The 18,109-nt window shown below is 49.6% G+C and overlaps 1 protein-coding gene and 1 long non-coding RNA gene across 26 annotated transcripts in view; one reads left to right on the top strand and one right to left on the bottom strand.

The window, feature by feature from the left end:
* The first annotated feature begins 822 nt into the window (after nt 1-822).
* On the top strand, nt 823-4,112 carry LOC125107035 (uncharacterized). Its single transcript, XR_007129447.1, has 3 exons — nt 823-833; nt 982-994; nt 3,283-4,112. It is a non-coding gene; the product is annotated as an uncharacterized LOC125107035 (long non-coding RNA).
* Nucleotides 4,113-4,136: 24 nt separating this feature from the next.
* Nucleotides 4,137-18,109, bottom strand: part of MICAL3 (microtubule associated monooxygenase, calponin and LIM domain containing 3) — a 214,573-nt gene continuing 200,600 nt past the window's right edge. For 20 of the 25 annotated variants that reach the window (XM_047741596.1, XM_047741598.1, XM_047741595.1 and 17 more), the window contains 4 exons: nt 10,382-10,447; nt 7,763-7,862; nt 7,507-7,580; nt 4,137-7,409 (listed from right to left, as the gene is read on the bottom strand). In XM_047741596.1, the coding sequence (XP_047597552.1) occupies nt 7,225-7,409; nt 7,507-7,580; nt 7,763-7,862; nt 10,382-10,447 (425 nt within the window). In that variant the 3' untranslated portion in view covers nt 4,137-7,224. The remainder of the gene's footprint in view (nt 7,410-7,506; nt 7,581-7,762; nt 7,863-10,381; nt 10,448-18,109) is intronic. The other 5 variants (XM_047741604.1, XM_047741607.1, XM_047741610.1 and 2 more) reach the window with 1 other exon arrangement.

Here is an 18,109-nt window from a genome sequence, read left to right as displayed (position 1 = left end):
ATATCCAATGTGGGGCTTGAACTTACAACCTCGGGATCAAGAGTTGCACGCTCCACTGAGTCAGCCAGGTGCCCCTGGCCTAGGTAGGAGCAGAATGTACGCACTCCCCAGGCTGGGTGCAAGGGGGCCAGGTTGCCAGGCTGCCCACCCTGGAGAGGCCAATAGCCCCCCAGCCCCCATTCAGTGCCATCTAATTCATTCTGCTGATTAAGGCCTCCTCCAGGGTCTACCCACCGATGATGCCCTTCTCCTTCATCAGGTTCCTAGTTTCCTGATCACGTAGCTGGGTTTTGAATCCATGTCTTCTTTTTATTGCCCTTAAGATCCCTCCCATCCTACCTTCTCCAACAGCAAAGGTACCCTTTCTCCATTAGGCCGCCCCCCCCAACTGTGCTGCAGCAAAACTTCCCACGCTCACCCAGAAATGAAAAAGCAGATGTTGGGGGACAGGGGGGCAAGTGCGATCCTCAGCTAGGGCAGAAAGACAATTTTTCTGTTTGCTCTTTTCTTTCAAGATACATAGTAAGATCAAGGGAAAGAGAGGCAGGAATATTCTCCTAGCTGTTTTTTTTCCAATCCAAACAGAGTTGTGGGGGGCAGGTAGAAAGACTGGAGCGGGGTGGGGTGGGGTGGAGGGTGGGGATGAGTGGGAGGAGACAGGAGTAACAAGCAGCAACACAGCTCGCGGCCCTCCCTCCACCCCACCCCCATAGACAGGAGCCCTGCCAAAGGACAGGTTGGGAGGGGGGCACCTCAAGGAGGGAAGAAATGATCCTCTTCCACACAAAAGAAAAAAATAATGACGGACTTTATTTTGGTTGTTGGCCACAGGAGTGCAAACAGCTGGAGGGTAAATGTGCACTCCCCTACACCAAACTGAAGAAAAGTTACCACTTGCTTCCCTCGTTCCTTCCCACTCAAGACTCTAAACTTCATGAACAGGGTGGGCATGGCTCTTCACACATAGAGGCCTGAACTCAGTGTACACATTGACGTCAAGCCCTGCAGTCAGCTCAGTGGGCACACTCCTCTCCCCACTTTCCTCTGGCACGGTGTTGCAGAAGACTTGTCTTTTCTTGATGCGTCTTCCAAATATCTTCCCATAGGAAAACTTGGCAGGGTCCTGGAAAACTTGGCAGGGTCCTGGGGCTGCTCTCTGCATCTTCCAGGAACAGGGGCCCAGGCCATGGGGGGATGATTCACTCAGAAGAGACACTCACTCTGGGGTGAGTTAAAGCTCTACCAACTCTGATCCCCTGGGCTGTAGATGAGACATCAGGGAAAAGAGGGTATCCCCCCAAGTTGAGTGCTGGTTTGTTCCCATGGGTATAAGGCACCAAATGCTGACCCAAGGCCAGCATCCTTCAGCCTCAGGCATGACCTTCCCCACCCAGATTTTACAGGTGACCTTAACCGGTGATGAAGACTTCAGACATTAATTACTAGGGCCAGAAATAGTATTCTGTCCCAATAGGGAGGATGGCACCAAGTAAGTCTGGCCCTGGTTACATTTTAAAAATGGTACTTAATTCTTTAAAAAGATTTTTAAAAAGTGTGAAATAAAATGCAGCTGGGGAAAGGGGACTGTTGGCTGCTAGGTGCTGCTTTGTGTTTTTTTCCCACAGGTAAGACCTGGCATTCAAGCTCTTGGGGAGACAACCTGAAGGCCACAGTGCCAAAACTTGGGTATTTTTGCTAAGAAACACTACTTTCTCGTTGCTTGGTGTGCCAGCTGCCTCTGGTCGTTTATGAATGAACCCTTGTTCTTCTGGCTCTCTATCAGCATTGTAACACTAAACATAACCTAGCTTTTACCTGGATGAATCCCTTATCCTTGATAATGACTCTGGAAGACCAGGGACCCATGACATGTCCCCTGGAGCCCTTGTGGGGAGAGCAGGTTTGGTGGAGCTACCTTAAGATGAAGGTGGAGGTGGAGGTGGCTGGTGGCTGTAGGAGGCAGGAGGGAAAAGGCAGGGTGTCCCCTTGAGCTGAGAGTACTGGTTTGTTCCCAATAAGGCACTGAGTGCTGACTCAGGCTCAGCATTGTCCAGCCTCAGGCGAGCACCCCTCAGCGGCCCAGCTGAAGGTTCTGTGAACACTGCCTGTCTATAGCAACTGTACTGTGTAAGGTAAGTTCCTGAGAGCAAATAGAAGGTTCAGCCCAGCATTCTAAGTAATTAAAAATAAACGCACAACTCTGTTGGCTCACCAGATAGATGTGAGATGAACTTGGGTAGGAAGGAGACAGCCCCTAGAGGAGCTGGGACTGCCTTCCTTCAACATTAGTTACTATCATGAAAGATGTCTGTCCATCTACAAAGGCCCCAATTTAAGAATCTCAAACCCTTCAATGTTTTGCCCTCCCGAGGATCCTGTGGGCTGGTTAACAAGGAGGGAGAACCCGCCAGTTAAATGATAAGTCTCAGGCTTCCTCTGAAGTCAGAGAAGAGATAGGAACGAGTCTCATGTCTGAATGCTAACCTTAATCTTGTCTAACTCCCTTTCCTTACCACTCTCTCACGTGTGGACAGACACCAGCAACCTCCTTCTCATCTCACAAGCTGTGTGAGGCAGCACCACACCTGCACTGGGGACTCCAAACGCCCCTTCCCCTGGGTCTGGCGGACTGCTCCACCTGCCTACTTCAGAGACCGGTCCATACAACCGAGGTCTTCCATGCTCCAGGCTAGTCCTTTCTGGGTTCAAAGGCTTAAATCCAGCCTTCTTTAGAGTCAGATGTCCACTCTGGCTCAGAAAGGCCATGCTGACCATGAAAAGGAAGGTGCTCGTGTATATGCATGTGCGTGTGAATCGTGCGTGCACTGTGGGACGCCGTCTCCTCTTCCACATAGGTCTCGGTAACAGGTGGCTTCCCAGGCAGAGGCAGCCGGCACACAGGGCCTACCCACAGAAGCCAGGACTCCAGGCTCCCTGTTTGAGCCCCACCTGCAAGAAGACCTCAGGGCGGGGAACACAAGGAGTGGGACTGTCACAAAATGCTACCTGGTGAAGATCGGCAGCGACAGGAGATCCGTCTGGGAGTGTCCATGAAAGGCCTGTGTGACCCTGGGCACCTGGTTTAACAGGCTCTTTGTTTTAGCGTCTGAGGTGCAGCTCTGGTCCCCGGGCTGATGTCTCAGCTAAGAGGATTATTTCTTACCCTCTTCACTGAGCAATGCTTGAGGGCGGGGGGGATCTTCCGAGCAGGTAACCCAACAGGAGGAGGTGAGTCTCCGTAAGAGGGCCAGTCTGGCCAGCTCATCAAATAAAATGGCACAGCTAGTTCTGTTTTTTTCTGCCTGAGATGTCCATGTCTGTGTCAGAGAGAGATAACTGGCAATAAAGCTGAAAGGCTCTGGGAACCAGCTTCCATGGCAGTTGGCTCCAGGCTGGACAACCCTCACCTCCACCCATTTATTGCCATTTTGTCTCTCCCTGATGCGCCAGAGGGAGACATGTGCCTTTGGGATTAGCTGTTTGGGCGATGACAAAGTCACCACACCAAGGGAGGGGAAGAGCTGGAATGTGTCTCCATTTGGAGACAAACCCAAGAGGCTTCTTGTAGCCAAGAGAGAAGAGCTGGCCAGGATTGTTCCCTTTAATCTCTTGGGGATGATTCCAGTCCAAAGGGTGATAGCATCTCTCCAAGACCCTATGCTGAATGTCCTCATAGACACTGACACATCTAAATGATTAAGGCCCAGAGGCTGCTGACCCCATGCCACTGGGCTCCCTGGTCAGCTGTGTCAAAGGACAGAGGCCAGAGTGGCATAGAAGCAGGACTGGCAAGGAATGCTGCCAGGGGCACAGGACCACGCCGACTTGAAGACTCTTGCTTTCACAGAACATGCTTCTTCTCTTTTAGAGGGTACTGGGGCCTGGTTCTGAAGAACAGCGTCTACCACACTAAGTTGTTTTATGCATTTTCTCAAATGACAGCAGTTGATGGCTGAGCCAGGATATTATGGAGTTGTGTTCTTTAAACAAGCTTGTACACACACTCATACATGTGCCAGACATCTAAATGACTTGAGTGGACACCATCTACCTGCAAAAGGCAGGTGCTGGAACGTGGAACTATATCCCGGCTCACGGCCAAGTCTGGTAAAATGACTTAAGAAATACACTCTGTATTTCTTTGAAAAACTTTTATTGCGCAGAAAATGGCCCATTCCCCTTTGCAGCTTGGTTCTTACCACCTTTCAAATGTTTTCCTTTGAACTCTAACTCCTGCCCCACTGAAAAATTTCTTCTCTTCTGAAATGAAAAAGAATAACCTATCATTGCTGGTCAAAGGCAACTGAAGATGGTTTCTGGGGGCAAAGGCCCAAAGACATCACTCAAACAGGGCGAGAACCCCACGCGGAGGCCCGCAGACTCAGGAATGGAGATAGATGCCTGCTGCCTTCCCTCTGGTGATGGGGAGCTGGTTGCCCATCGTATCGGCCTCGTGTTTGGGCTCACTCAAGCTCTGGCATTTCATTTCCTGCATCCACTGCCTTTAAGGGGACTTCAATCTGGGGAAGAACAGTTGCCTGGAGCTGCATGCGTTTCCAGAGTTGGAAAACATTTCATGCAGCATGTCACCAGGATTCTAAAATAAACTGCAAACTAGTGGTTATAAAACGGGAGCTTTAAAGGAAAGGTGCGCTGCAAGAGCTGGAAGGAACACTGTGGAGAGCGGAGAACCAGGGCACATGTTGGAGGCTTGTGGATTTTGGAAGCTTCTCTGGAAGGTCTTCAGTCCCTTTTCTGTAATCACAGGTCACTGTGTGTGCTTCACAGGAATGCAGGAGTGTTAAGAGGCTAACTGTCCCGGCCGGCAGTGGGGCGCACGGCCCCGTGTGGCGTTCCCACCATATGAGGCCACTAACAGCATCTCCCTGCGGCCCTATCCCGCAGCCGCCACTTGGCACAGCACTGCCTTGTTCTGGGGTTTGCAAGAGCCTCAAGGGATGGAGGCGGCTCTCCGGGGGGGCTGGTCTAGTTCCAGTGGCATTCAGGAGGTGAAGAGGGTTAGGGACGAGGCCACACAGGTGATGAAAGTCCTGTCTCAAGTTCAATTTTACTGGAAGGCTGAGGTTTAAAGGGAGAATCTAGAACACCCTCCTCTTGCCTTGTTAAGAATAAGAATAATCGCGGGCACTCCACCTCATCGGAAAACAGGAAGCGAAGGAGTCAGAGCTGTGACGGTTGCTAGCAGCACCCCTCCTGCATTTCCACAGGAGAGCCATGGCAGCTTTTGGACAAAGTGAAGAGTGAGACAGGTTCTCTGCTCCTTTGTACTAGGAATGAAGGTTCAAGTTGAGGCATGGTGGGGCTCCCATGGAAGTGCCAAGGTTTGTGCAGACACCTGATCTAGGCTGCCCTGAAGAGCTGCCGGGCCGCTCTTTGCCCTCCACCAGCCCCTCTCCACCAGAAGTCTGCCAAAGGCCCCTTCCGGACTGGCCCCGCCTGGGCAGGAACCCTCCCTGGGCTGACTACCTATCAGTCACCAGGTCTTCCCCACTGTGGCTCTGTAAGCTAGCTGGACGATGTCGGTCTCCGGCTCAACTATGAGAAATGAGCAGTTTGACTCAAGGAGCCAGTTCCGTGGTGTTCATTATCCCTGGCCTTCCATGAAGATAGGGTTACACAGGAGGTTTGGGGTGGAGTCAACTGTGAGAGACCAACCTCAATTCCAACATCTGCATCTCTGTCTGGTTGTCTATGAGGCTGGGCTGAGGGAATTCTCAGAAGACAGATGGATTACAATGTCCCGGCACACACTGCCAGCCTCGAAAAGGGCTCACCTTTCATAATAAATGTGCTGAGGGGAGGTGAAACCCTGGCACTAAAACGGAGAAAAAAAATGGGTTCTTCAGAGCCAGGGTCAACAGGAAGAGGCGAGTGGCATCTGTGCCCTTTGGCCTGGCCTCCAAACAGTGCTGAAATGTACCCTTAGACAAATGAGTGGTGCAGACACGAAGTTTGGTACCACAGTGAGGGTGGGCTAGGTGAAGGAGGAGGGGCGGACACCCAGTACAGGAGGGGACAGGAGAGCTAGGAGCAAGAACCCACGTAGGGGTCTCAGCTGCTCCCTGATGCCAACTGGGTCAGTGACACTCTGAAGAAGGCTAATAAATAGACAGCTGGGACAGTGTTCAGTCAGGTCGGGATGGGACCATGTAGGAGGACGTGACAGACACACCCGTCACTCCCACACCGGGTGCCAAGTGATCAGTGTTTCTAGTAAAGATATAAAAATGAAGTTACTTCTTTTCAAGTATTAAAAAAATAAGTTAATTGACAAAAAGGGTCCGAAGCGGCTGAGCGTCTTGCTAGGCTGACAGCTTCATCTCAATGTGCAAACACAGGAAAAATGTCAGGGAAAAAGATAATCTCCTACCCCAACGTGAGGCGCTGAACGGTAACGACGCCTGTCTATCAACTGGGGGCTAGAAATGCAGGGCCTCATCCTGTCCCCCAAAGTCAGTATTTTCCAGTGTGAAAATTGTTGTGAATTCAAAGCAGAATGCAGCAGTCCACAGGCCTCAGGTCAAAGCCAGAGAGAGGCCTGGGGCATCTGGCCATGAGGGGTCCAGTGTGCGGTGCAGGGGTCAGGAAGCAGACCCCTCCTGGGTCCTCCTTACTTGCAACATGAATTCGGGAGCCAGCCCATCTCCAGCTTCCCCTGTGATGCTGGGGTAGGTGCTCACCTGTGGGCCACTGTCCCCCTCCCCAGGCTTGCTTCCCATCTTGTCCCCCCGACCGGGGTGTCCTCTTCATTTCTTTGGTGGTGCTTCAGGAAGCATGAAGAAGATTGCCGCCCCCTCCACTCCGTGGAGGTGCACTCTGGTGGCTGTGGTTTTGACAGACAGGAAGCAGATTCCTTCTCTTGTCTTCTCTTGTAGAAGGAGCACCAGCCACCGTGGAGCCCTGGGGAGCGGGCAGGTTTTCTTTATTCCCACTTCATGTGTCAAATATTCCTCTCTCTCTCTGGAGCAGGGAGTCAGGGTGGGCCCCTTCCAAGGAGGCTGAGCCACCTGAGATAATCATCTTCACCTGGGGTTCCCCAGAGCATAGACCTTGACCCACTTTTCAAGAGGCACATAGACATTTGCATGTAAACTCCCAGGAGGTGCCAGGCCTTCTGAGAGATCTTCCATCTGGGTGGTTTGGAAGAACCCAGCCTGGGTCAGGTGGATGCCACAGACCAGCCAGCCGGAACACAGCTGGAGCTCAGGACCAGTTCAGGCTGAAGCCCTTGGACAGCATGACGGCCTCCAGGTCCTTGTCCTCTTCTTTTTCCCGGAGTCGCTGCTCCTCGAGCAGGGCCACAAGGGCATCTCTCTGTTCCACCACCTCCAGCATCTCGTTCAAGATCTTCTTCTCCTCTGACAACTCCTCTTCAGTTTTCAGGTGATCTGGGCAGTGGCCAAAGACATTAGGTCTCTAGGGCCAGGAGGCAGCAGGCCCACACCCAGCTTTCCCCGGTGGCCCCCAGCCCTGCTCCCCGCTTACCTTCTATCGCCATCCGCTCCCGTAGTTCCTGCTGCAGTCGGCTCTGCCGGTCTTCCAGTTCCAGCTCCCGGGCACTGGCATTGGGGAAGGGTGGGGGGCGGGAGGGGGGAGGAGGAGAGGAGAGAGGGAGAGAAGCACGGTGACTTGGGGGCCACATCTCCTCATCCTCTAAATTAGGAAGAAGCTGCGCTCCTGCTGTGACAGGGGCTGAGCTGATTGCCCCCCTTGACTGGGTCCCCACTCAAAGGCTACTCACAAGATCATCAGCTCTGACTCGTAGCGCACCATGGCATTTTTCTCTTGCACCAACTTGAACCACTCCTGCATCAGCTTGGGGTCATCTTTCTTGCCCATGCCTGCCAAGAGAGAGGGTGCGTCAGGTGCAGCAAGTGTCTGCCGTCTTCCCCGGCCGGCAGGAGTCATCACACAGGGGCAAATGTGCAAAGAGAGCCGAGCAGGATGCTGCCGGAACACTCCCAAGCCAGGTCCAAAGTTTGCCTACAGCCATGGAAGGGGGGCGCGGTGCCCCAGAGTCTAACAGAGTCTGTGCTCTCCACCTCTCCTTCCCAGGCCCAGCCCATACCCCCTCAGAAACCTGATTACAGCCTGTCTGGACCCCTCCTGCTCAATGGATTGCTCTTGGTAGGTCTGAAGTGCTTTGCCCTTTCTTTCCCCTTTTTCCCCACTCATTTCCTATCTGTATGGTACTTGCTGGGTACTAGATCTGCTTTAAGAAAACCAGTCTCGTGAACCAGGCAAATGCAAGTTTATAAACTGCACTTACCCCTCCTTTGAAAGTACCCTCACTGACCCAGCTCCTGCCCCTGTCTGGGCCACTGGTACTGATGCCTGCCTGTTTCTTTAGTTCCCGGTCAGGGAGATGGCTTTTCTCAAATTGTGGCTTTATCGGGCTTCCTGACAAACGCTCCCCTGAGGAATCCTGCATGGTACATGCAGTAGTACCTCCTAGGATGGCTGTCAGGCTTCTCACCAAGGGCAGAGAGAACACCCACTAGGAAATCAGGCAGTGCCCTCTGCTCTGACCCAATGTCAGCAGCAGTTTCTGGGACTAGTGCTCTGCACTAACACATAGCTGAAAACTCTATCTCCATCAGTGGCAGCCTGACCCTGTGGGGCTTAACTAAGGCAGCAGAACAGTAGGAAGAACTTTCCAAGGAATCAGACCACCCAAGGAGAGAACAAACTCCTTTTCCTTGGAGCACAAAGAAGCTCATGGCAATAGTGTGGTCCTGCCTAAAGCAAAAGACAGACTCTATCAGCGGTCTTCAATATTTTTGGATTTCAAAGCATTCTGGGAATCTCGGGAAATCCAGGGACACTCTTCCTAGAAAAATACATGTCTACATGTCCAACAATTATATACAGAACTTCAGGGTGTTCGTGGGCTCCCTGAAGTTCATCTGTGGGTCCCAGGTTAAGAGGCACTGGACTGGGAGATCTTTCCAAGTGCCTTCCATTTTATGACTCACTTGGATGGATGTCCTATCCCGGTAAAGACCAGACCCCGAAACACATGGAATACACCCTCAAATGGGACAACGCTCCTCTGTCAAGCTCCTTACTCACTGTTTTCCTACATTCTTCCCACCTGACTTCCTTGCACACTGTTCAAAGACAACTCTCTGCTGTGTTGTTTGCTTGACACGCAGGAGGCCCAAGCTAGTTAGTCTTTCAATGGGGGCCACACTCTGGAGAGGCAGAAATGAATAGCACTCACACAAGCGGGGGTTAGTGTATGCACAGAGCCCAGGTACACATGCGGCTGTGCTCCCAAGGTGGAGGCCTGTCCCTGAGTCCTACTCTGCAAGGCGGAAACTCCCTCCTGACCAGCTGAGCCTGCCTCTGTGGAGTGCTGGAGTGTCTGGGGACAAAAGTTCTCCTTACCCGACCCAATAGACTTGGTCCTTTGGCTTTTAGAGCAGCCCTCAGCTCAGTTCCATGCATTCCTTTCTGAGCGTCTCTGCACAGTGTGCCCACATGGCATGGAAGATGGAGCCCTGAGGCATGCAAGCTGTCCAGTGCGGCAAGCTGGGAATGCACTGGGAAGTCTCTCCCTCCTTCCCGCCTCCCCATGAGCAGGGACAAAAATTCCACTGGGAGACATCTCAACACTGCTCATGAGCTATGGTAGAGACTGTTCACAGCTGATGAGCAAAGGTATATGGTGAGGTGGGTGAAAGTCAAATGTGAGCGCCATGAAGAGCAGGGTTAAGAGGTTAGCAAGGGTTAGTCATGACCACACTCCCCTTTCCCCTTCCCACATGCCTTTTCAACAACAATCTTATCACCACAACAGACTTTAAATCAGACAAACTTAAAAAAAAAAAAAAAAAAAACAAACAAACAAACACACACACACTCAGCAAGACACAGGGTAGAGAAGTTTGCATTTAGTGGGGTTTTTTTTGTTTGTTTGTTTTTGTTGTTTTTGGGAAAAGAACTTGGGGGTATTTGTAGACCAGTCTTTGTAAGGACAGTATTCCTCGACTCTACCGATACAAATCTCTGCCACACAGGTAGGGGGTTCCTCACCCGTGTGTCCCCTCTATCTGCTCGATTTGAGTCTGAGAAGTTCCACCATGAATGGTGGCACAACGTCATGGGATGCTTCAGCTGTAGCCTGAAAGGCCAGTACCTGGAGGCTCTCTGGTTTTCCTCTGTACCCCAGTCCTCCCCAAGACAGTCAAAGGGATACTGTACCTTGTAAGAAACTGCCACATACTCATGGAATTTTGTAACAAGGCTATTGAGTGTCAGAGAAAAAGAGAAATAGCTGGGTTTTGGGTCCCTGTTTGGCTAGTGTTGCTATGACCGCTGAGCGGCAGTGGGGATGAGGTTGGGGGAGTTACGTTACCTTCCTGGACACAGCAAGGGCAGAAGGAGAGAGGTCTACGCCGTGGAGTCCCGCCACTGGGCTCAACTTCAAAAAGGACCAAACAAGGAAAAGAAGGAGAAGGAGACGAAGAAAGACAAAAAGGAAGAGGAGGAAAAGGAGGAGGAAGAGGAGTTTGGAAGTGGAGAGGGACAGGGAGAAGGTGAAATAAAAAACAAGCAGAGGACAAAAAGCATAAGAAGTGAGAAAGGAACAATAGGAGGAAAAGAAAAAAAATACAAGAAATGGAAAAGCAGAAACAAGGGAAACAAAGTCTACAAATGAATTAAGTCCTTTTTTCAGCATGGAAACTGAACAAGGGCAGACCCAGGCATCAGGTGTGTGGCTTAAAAAAAGAATGCACGTGCTTCCTGGCAATGGTGGGAGGTTCTGGGGTTGAGTGGGTTGCTCCTTCTTCCTCTGTTCCTTACTGTGAGGGTAGTGACATTGGGATACCATCATATGGTAGCCTTTGGGTTTTGGGTGTTGGGTTCCCTCCTCAAAAATGCCCAAAGCCCCTGGGACTGGTCAGCCTACCTCTGTGGAAGAGTCCGTGATTAAATCTGTGCCCAACACTGCTCCCAGGTTTGCAGGTGATCATTTCATGTCACCAACCAAACCCGTGTGAAACATTCTACGATGTCACCATAGACGCGTGCGCTCCACATACAACTGGCCTTGGAGAAGTGTAACAGGTGAGGAGGGGTCTGCCACCACTGGATTACCAGGCCCCCAGAAAGCAGCTCTGAGTCTATGGAGGCAGCGCCTCATCTGGGGAGGGCTTCCAGGGCCGACTCTACAGTGCTGTGAATTCTGAGCCAGGACAAATTGAGGGAAACATATCCACAAAAGAGGCGACTTCCCCTGGTCCACATCATATCCCCCCACCATGTACCAGGGAGAGCCAACCACCCCCTTTTCTTCTGCCCCTCCATCTCCAGAATCTCCAGAGAGGATTCCAATAGCACAGCTGGGGGAAGGCTGTCACACTTCGGACTGGAAGACCAAAGGGGTGAGCTGACAGGACATATCGAAAACTCACAGTAACAATGCTGGTAAGAGTCATGGACGGGGCAACTGAGAGAAGACAGGGCGCAGAGAGACATGCCTAGGACTGAGGGAGACCTGACAGTTACTCAGGGAGAGGCAGAGGGAGAGGAGCCCAGCAAGGGACCATCACAGAACCACCAGAGCACACAGGAGACACAGGCTCAGAGAAACGGCCTCAGGACTGTAGGGAGCAGGGGTGGTTTTAGGATTGGAACAGGATTTAAGAAATAGCTCTGTTTCAGTCATCAGGAAGGCCCAATAGACAACCTATTGGCCGAGGAGCCCTTCTGCTTTGCAAACGCAGGTACCACATTTTCCCTTTCTTTTTAACCCTTCCTCATAGTGCTTTGTGCACAGTGAATCTGGTGTTGGGTAAAACTTTAAAGCCAGAGACTTGTTTGTGGGTGTGTACGTGTGTCTACAATGTTGATCACATCCAGGGCTCTAAACGAACATGGCTGTGACCAGCTGATACGCTAGGGGAGGGGAGAAGGGCTCCTTTCTCTGCTCAGGGCTGATCCATATCCAACCTTCCTTGTTTCAAAGTGTAGACTCCATGCTGGCGCTCAGAACACCTGGATAAGTAAGACAATGGCGATGAACAATGTCTGCGGCTTCCTGGTACTGGCGTTATGCAGACAGACTGGTGTGGGCTGGAATGGTGTCCACAGCTGTTAGCAAGGGATGGGGACATGATGCACAGCCAACATAGTGGAGCCCATGTACTTGCACATATGTACTTTCTGGATATCACAAAATGTAACTTTTAGTTCCTTTTATGTAGACCACATCCTCATACACCCATTCCAATACAGAAGACAATATGAGATAACAGGATATTCAGAACAGAAATTTGAAAATGAAATTAGTAAAGGGGACATCAAGGAAAGAAAGTGTTAAAAAAAGTATAAAAAAAGAGAAGGCATTGTCATAGTAATAGAACGCAGAATGGGAGTGGGCCACCTCTCTGAGAGGAGCTGGGCTGAGCAGACAGGATGCACGGTTAGGACTCTCTTCTCCAGACTTTCCTCTGTGCTCCAAAGTCCAAGTAGTAATGTATACTACTTTTATAATCAGAAAAAATACCCAATAAATATTGTTTTAAAAATAAGAAATCAAGGAGAAAAAATCATTTAAACGAGGAGTTCCACCAGGACTTGAATCTGAAATGAGCATGCCAGGGAAACACAGAGGTGCTGATTTTGAGTGTAATTTCTTCGCCTTTTTTGGAGATGTGAGAAATAGACGATTTGGTCCACTAGTTCTAAGAGCAAAGATGTTGTCAAGCTTGTGGCAAACACAAGTCTTTAAAACTTTTGTTATGATTATTTTAAGATGCCAGGGCAGTAGGTTTCTGTGTCTTTGCAACGGGTACCATAGTGATCACTTCTCCAAGTATCCCTGTGTTCCCTGGAACTCAAGTCAGACCGTCTGAGCAAACCCAGAATCTGGTCCTGGTTGGAGGCCTCTCACCAGCAGGTCTACACTCTCATCCTAGTCTGCTCTGTCTGCCCTCGAGATGCTGCAAGCTTGCCTGCCCCACCTTCTATCTTGGCCACAAACTGAACGCCACAGGTTTCCTTTTGGCAAGTTCTTTAGTGCCACTCATCTTGACGTGGGGGCAGCGGAGAAGGGCCACTGACAGCACAACGTAGAGTCAGTGTGCTGCATGTGATACACATGAATCCTGCTTTCATTTCAAAACATGCTCACAAGTGTTACTTCGTCTGAGCCTTAACCTGCTCCCAGGTGGCTACCTGGCCAGGTGTACCAGCTCTATTTCCAAATGAGGGCTCTGAGGCTCCGAGCAGTTAAATGTGGCACTGCCTGACTAAAGCCCACATCCTCCTCTCCCATTCTGAACCAAGAGTCTGTCTGCCCTCTGGAATGGCCCACAAAGGCTCGAGGCAAAGCTAACAAATATGGTAGCTTCTGGAGGCAACCAGGAGATGGAGGAGTCCCATGTAGACCCTACTCAGAAGGCCAGGCCTGGGAAGGCGGCAGCATCAGCCTTTCCTTCCATTATTCTGCAGAGGCTCGGAGAGATAAGTGACCTTGCTGGGCACGCGGTGAAGCTAGGACCTAAATCCTAGGTTGGGGGTGTTCCCCATACTATCACTTGGCCCTGACCTGCTGGGACACCTCACTCTAGGCCCTGTCTCTCATGTGGTCCAAGGCTGGTCTGGGAGCAAGTTGGTGGGTCAGTCTCAAGGATTCCTGGACAAAAATAAAGGGGATGTTTAGGTCTGTTCTGGAGCTCAGGAACAACTGTGGGCATCTGCCTCAACCCAGATACTTATCTCCTCCTACCATACAGGCTCCCAGTTCCTACTGTTGGACAAAGGAGCCCTCACCCCAGGGTTAAAGCTTGAGTCTCTACTGACAGCACCTGGTAGACCAGGATGAGGGTCTAGACAGATGGGATAGGGAGAAATCTACATTCCAGAAGTACCAGCCTGGACTGCTGTATTTCCCCATGGGATCATGGTTATATTCTAGAACGTCATAGCCTTGTACTGTGCACTGGAGATATTATGAGGAAAATGGGCTTTTTATAAGCTGAGTCATCACTTACAACTGCATTTTCACAGGAAAAGGCAGAATTCCAAACAATTACCTCACAAACACCATAGAAATATCATCCTCTCATAGACTCAAAATAGTCTCCCCATCCCAACACCTTTTGATACACTGTAGTTTTTTCATGTATGAAAATCCATAAAGTAGCTCTGGGTTAGATTACTTCCTTTCAGCTACATTTTTTGGAAAATCCCACCTAAAGGAAGAGATCCTTTTCCACTTCCTTTTGGACTGTGAACAAGCTCCAAGGTGTCCTGGACAGGACACAGGAATGCTTATTTCTTGGTCATATTTCGTGGTTCCATTTTCCTGCTATGGTAGCCCTGGGCCTGTCTCTGTGGGCCAGGCTGTGCGGCCGTCATCTTGCCTGGGTGGGGGCTCTCATTTCTCAGCCTGGTTTTTGACAGTAACGCCACTCTATCTGTGGATAGCTTCCCCAGCATTGTAGCAGTAACTTTTTATACAATTCATGCTTACAGACACAACCAGAATGTTTTTTATCTTTTGGTAAGGAACATTAGGGGCATCACCTTTCATGTCCAAGCTCAATCTACCAGATTAAACTTGTAGAAAGCCCAAGACTGGGAGAATTTCTTGGTGATTCAGGTATAAGGAATGAGGCTTTCATTGATTTTCTTTTCTGTGTAGTTGAGGTTATGTAGCCTGAAGCAAGGTAAGATTGACCAGATGTTTGGTTGCCTGTTCTAACTCCTCAGTATCAATGCCATGCTCCTGATTTGAGGCAGGCAGCTTCTGCACTGCCAAGGATGACACGGCCAATTCCAAACCCAGAGGGAATCAAGTTGGCTGGTTTGCAATGCTGCTGAGTGGTAAGCACGCAGCATAATAGGGTGGAAGGCTTCTGGTCTAGTAGCCCCAGTCTAAATACATAGCCAGGGCTAAGATGTGCTTTGTGTTATAAAAACTCAGTGTAGAATGAATCTCTAGGTTGGGGAATAAATGAAGCCCCCCACCAAAGAAAAGGAAAAAAACAGGTAAGGATGGAGATCTAATATGTACACTTACAAACACACACACACACACACACACACACACACACACACGCTAAAATGCTGGATTTGAAATCTTAAGAATTTTAAAGTTCCTAAGCAAAAACAGAGCAAGGCTAATAATGAGCAGACCAAACAGACAAATAAAAAAATGTACCAACATCAAATTAAGGAAAGCAAATAAAACAGGAAGGGAGGGAAGTGAGCAGGCCTGGGCTAGGCCTCCCTGTGCTTCTCACCAGCAACAATGAAAGACCACTCTTCAGGCCTTTCTGTTACATTTCTAAACCGTTCCTGTTCTTTCAATTTCCCTTTGACACATACAGGTGGGGAAATCTTCAAAAATGAGAAATTAGGTATATATTTTAAATTGAAAGTTCTTTTGAAGAGAGACCATTTTTATCTAAGGATTTCCAGTCATCTATCTGTCCTAGTGCAACAAAACATGATGGGTGGACCAGTTAGGGAGAGCCTGCTCAGTGTCTGGAGAAGATAGGGAAGGGGAGTGAGGTCACTTGGGGTCACCTCTCTGGTCCAGGGTTCACTATGTGTTTTTCTAATGGTGTCTTTTGAAATCACAAGATTCAATTATGTGAAGAAGATATCTTTATTTTCTATACTCTGTGGCTCAAAAAGTGACTTTTTTTGTTCTTTTGGAAAAGAGAGAGTGCACATGCATGCAAGGGTAGGAAAGGGCAGAGGGCAAGGGGGAGAAGCTTAAGCAGGCTCTAGGCCTAGCATAGAGCCCAATGTGGGGCTTGACCTCATGACCCTGAGATCATGACCTAAGCTGAAATCAGGAGTTGGACTGACTGAGCCACCCACGTGCTCCCAAAAGACTTTTAATACAGGTCTGGAACCTTAAAATAGTTAGCTGAGAGCCACTGAAAGATCCTACTAAAGCGATAGAGTTTACTGGGCAGAATGTGGGGCAGGGATCAGGAGTCTGGACTCCTCTGGTCAGGGTATGGAATTTTCAACACCTGGACACTGCCTGGAGCTTTGTCTCATCCAACTTGAGAACTAAGATTGGTGCTGGGTCCAGCAATGGGGTTGCTCTGTGGGCATGTGGGGATGTAAGAGGAGAGAAGCAACCAGGCTCTACAATTCAGGCACCAGATTTCAAAAGGGCAACCCTCCATCCCCCCAACAATGAATATTACCAAGTATTTTAAGAATGAAGCATCAGCAGAAACCAAAAAGGGACCTAATTCTGGCATCTGTTTTCCTCTTGGAGTTGGGCAGGAACAGGGGCCAGAGGGTCCTTGATCTGTGCCTGGGGTATAAAGGACTACCTTCAGAATGGATGGTTCTTTCCTGCTTCATTGGCTGGATAGTAACAGCCTCTGTGTGGTGAGTGGAACCACAGAGAAGTCTAAATTTAACACTGAAATCATACTGAGCTGGCAAAAGAGGAAGTACTGAGTTGATGAGAACCGAGTAGCAGGAGCTAGAACGCATTTGATGGTGGCGTATTTTATAACTCAGAAGATACCCCAGGGTTTCTTTTTTCTACTTATTTCCTTTTCCCCTGAAATCTGTTGGAATTATAAACCTGAGAGGCTAGAAGCTATCAAGGCAAGGACAGAGAACTGAAAACAGCCAAGTACATTTCCTCCTTCAAGCATGGGGTAAAGAAAACAAAACTTTAGGCACATGAGGTGATCAGTGTGGCAACAGGATCTTGAGCTGGAGGGAAGGTGAATATAATTGTAAATAAATGGGTTTTGACATTTCTTTCCAGGAGATTCTGAATTAATGAGACTCTCTTTCAGACACTGGAGATTCCTTTAGGATTGACATAAACACTGCCCCCCAACCCCAGGGCATGTTAGGAGGAGATGGGAAAGGGAGTCAAGGCTATTAGACAGGAAACAGGATTTGTTAAGTGGAACACAAGCAGTGGCCCTTTTACAACATCAGTGGCCACGAGTATGAAGTCTCTGAACACACCAGAAGCCCTGGGCACTGATGGGGTTTGCAGAGGGGTGGGAATCTGTGGCACCCGGGGGATGGAAAACAGAGAGCAGAGATGAGCAACCCAACCCACCTGAGGCCAAGAGACTGTCCCCTTAGTGCTTGAGGTTCTCTAAGAATATGGCACTGTCATACAGTAGGGATCACAGAATTAGGCCCTTTGTTTGTAAATGAATGGACCACAAAGTGACTCTTAAAAGGATGGGATTATGGCAAAAAATGGCAGAGAATAATCTTTGCTGGTTCTTCTGTTTTAAGACCACTTCTAGGCAAGGAGCCTGTAAGGGGAGGTGAAGAGGTCGGACCGCCCATCCCAGGAGCCCGCAGCTCCCCTGGCTAACCTTAGGAGCAGCGGCATGGCTCTCCTCTTGACAAAACTGCCCAAAGTCTAGAAATGAGACTCATGGATTCATTACCACGCTCATCAAAAACAAGTGGTGAGCTCTGTACAGCCAAGACTTCAAAAATCGTGAATTCCTTTAAGGTAGTGGTTCTCCTGATTTAGGGGGCATGAAAATCACCTGGAAGGTCTGTTAAAACACAGAGAACCAGGCCTCACCTCTAGAGTTTCTGATTCAGAAGATCTGGGGTAGGGCTGGGGAATTTGCCTTTCTAGTAAGCTACCAAGTAATGTTGCTGATGCTGCTGGCCCAGAGCCCACACTTTGAGAACCACTGCCTTAGACTTTTCATATGTTCACTGAAAAGAACAGCAAATAAGTTCCATGACACAGCAAGGAGGGAGGGACATTATTATAGCCATCTGTCAACACAGCCTCAAGTTCAGTGAATTTGGGCAGAAATCACAACTGACACGTTTCCCACACACTTGGATCTTTTAGGGGAAACATGAACACACCCTCATGAAAATGGGTGAGGCTGAATTCTCTACATGTTTGGCTTCTGAGTTATGAGTGGCAGGGAGAGTCCTACTGGATGTGATGTCTACAAGTTATAAGGAATGAGAATGAGATCAGGGCAGAGGCCATGTTTCGGTGGGGGCAGGGTGCAGACAGAGAGAGAGGGAGAACCAGAATGAGTGCATGTGAGTGCGTGTGCATGTGTGTTACTGTCAGATGACTAAACAGTATCAG

This window comes from Lutra lutra, chromosome 8 (genome assembly GCF_902655055.1).
Source record: "Lutra lutra chromosome 8, mLutLut1.2, whole genome shotgun sequence".
NCBI lineage: Eukaryota > Metazoa > Chordata > Mammalia > Carnivora > Mustelidae > Lutra > Lutra lutra.
The sequence above is the reverse complement of the archived record's forward strand: the minus strand, read 5'-3'. Positions and strand labels throughout refer to the sequence as shown.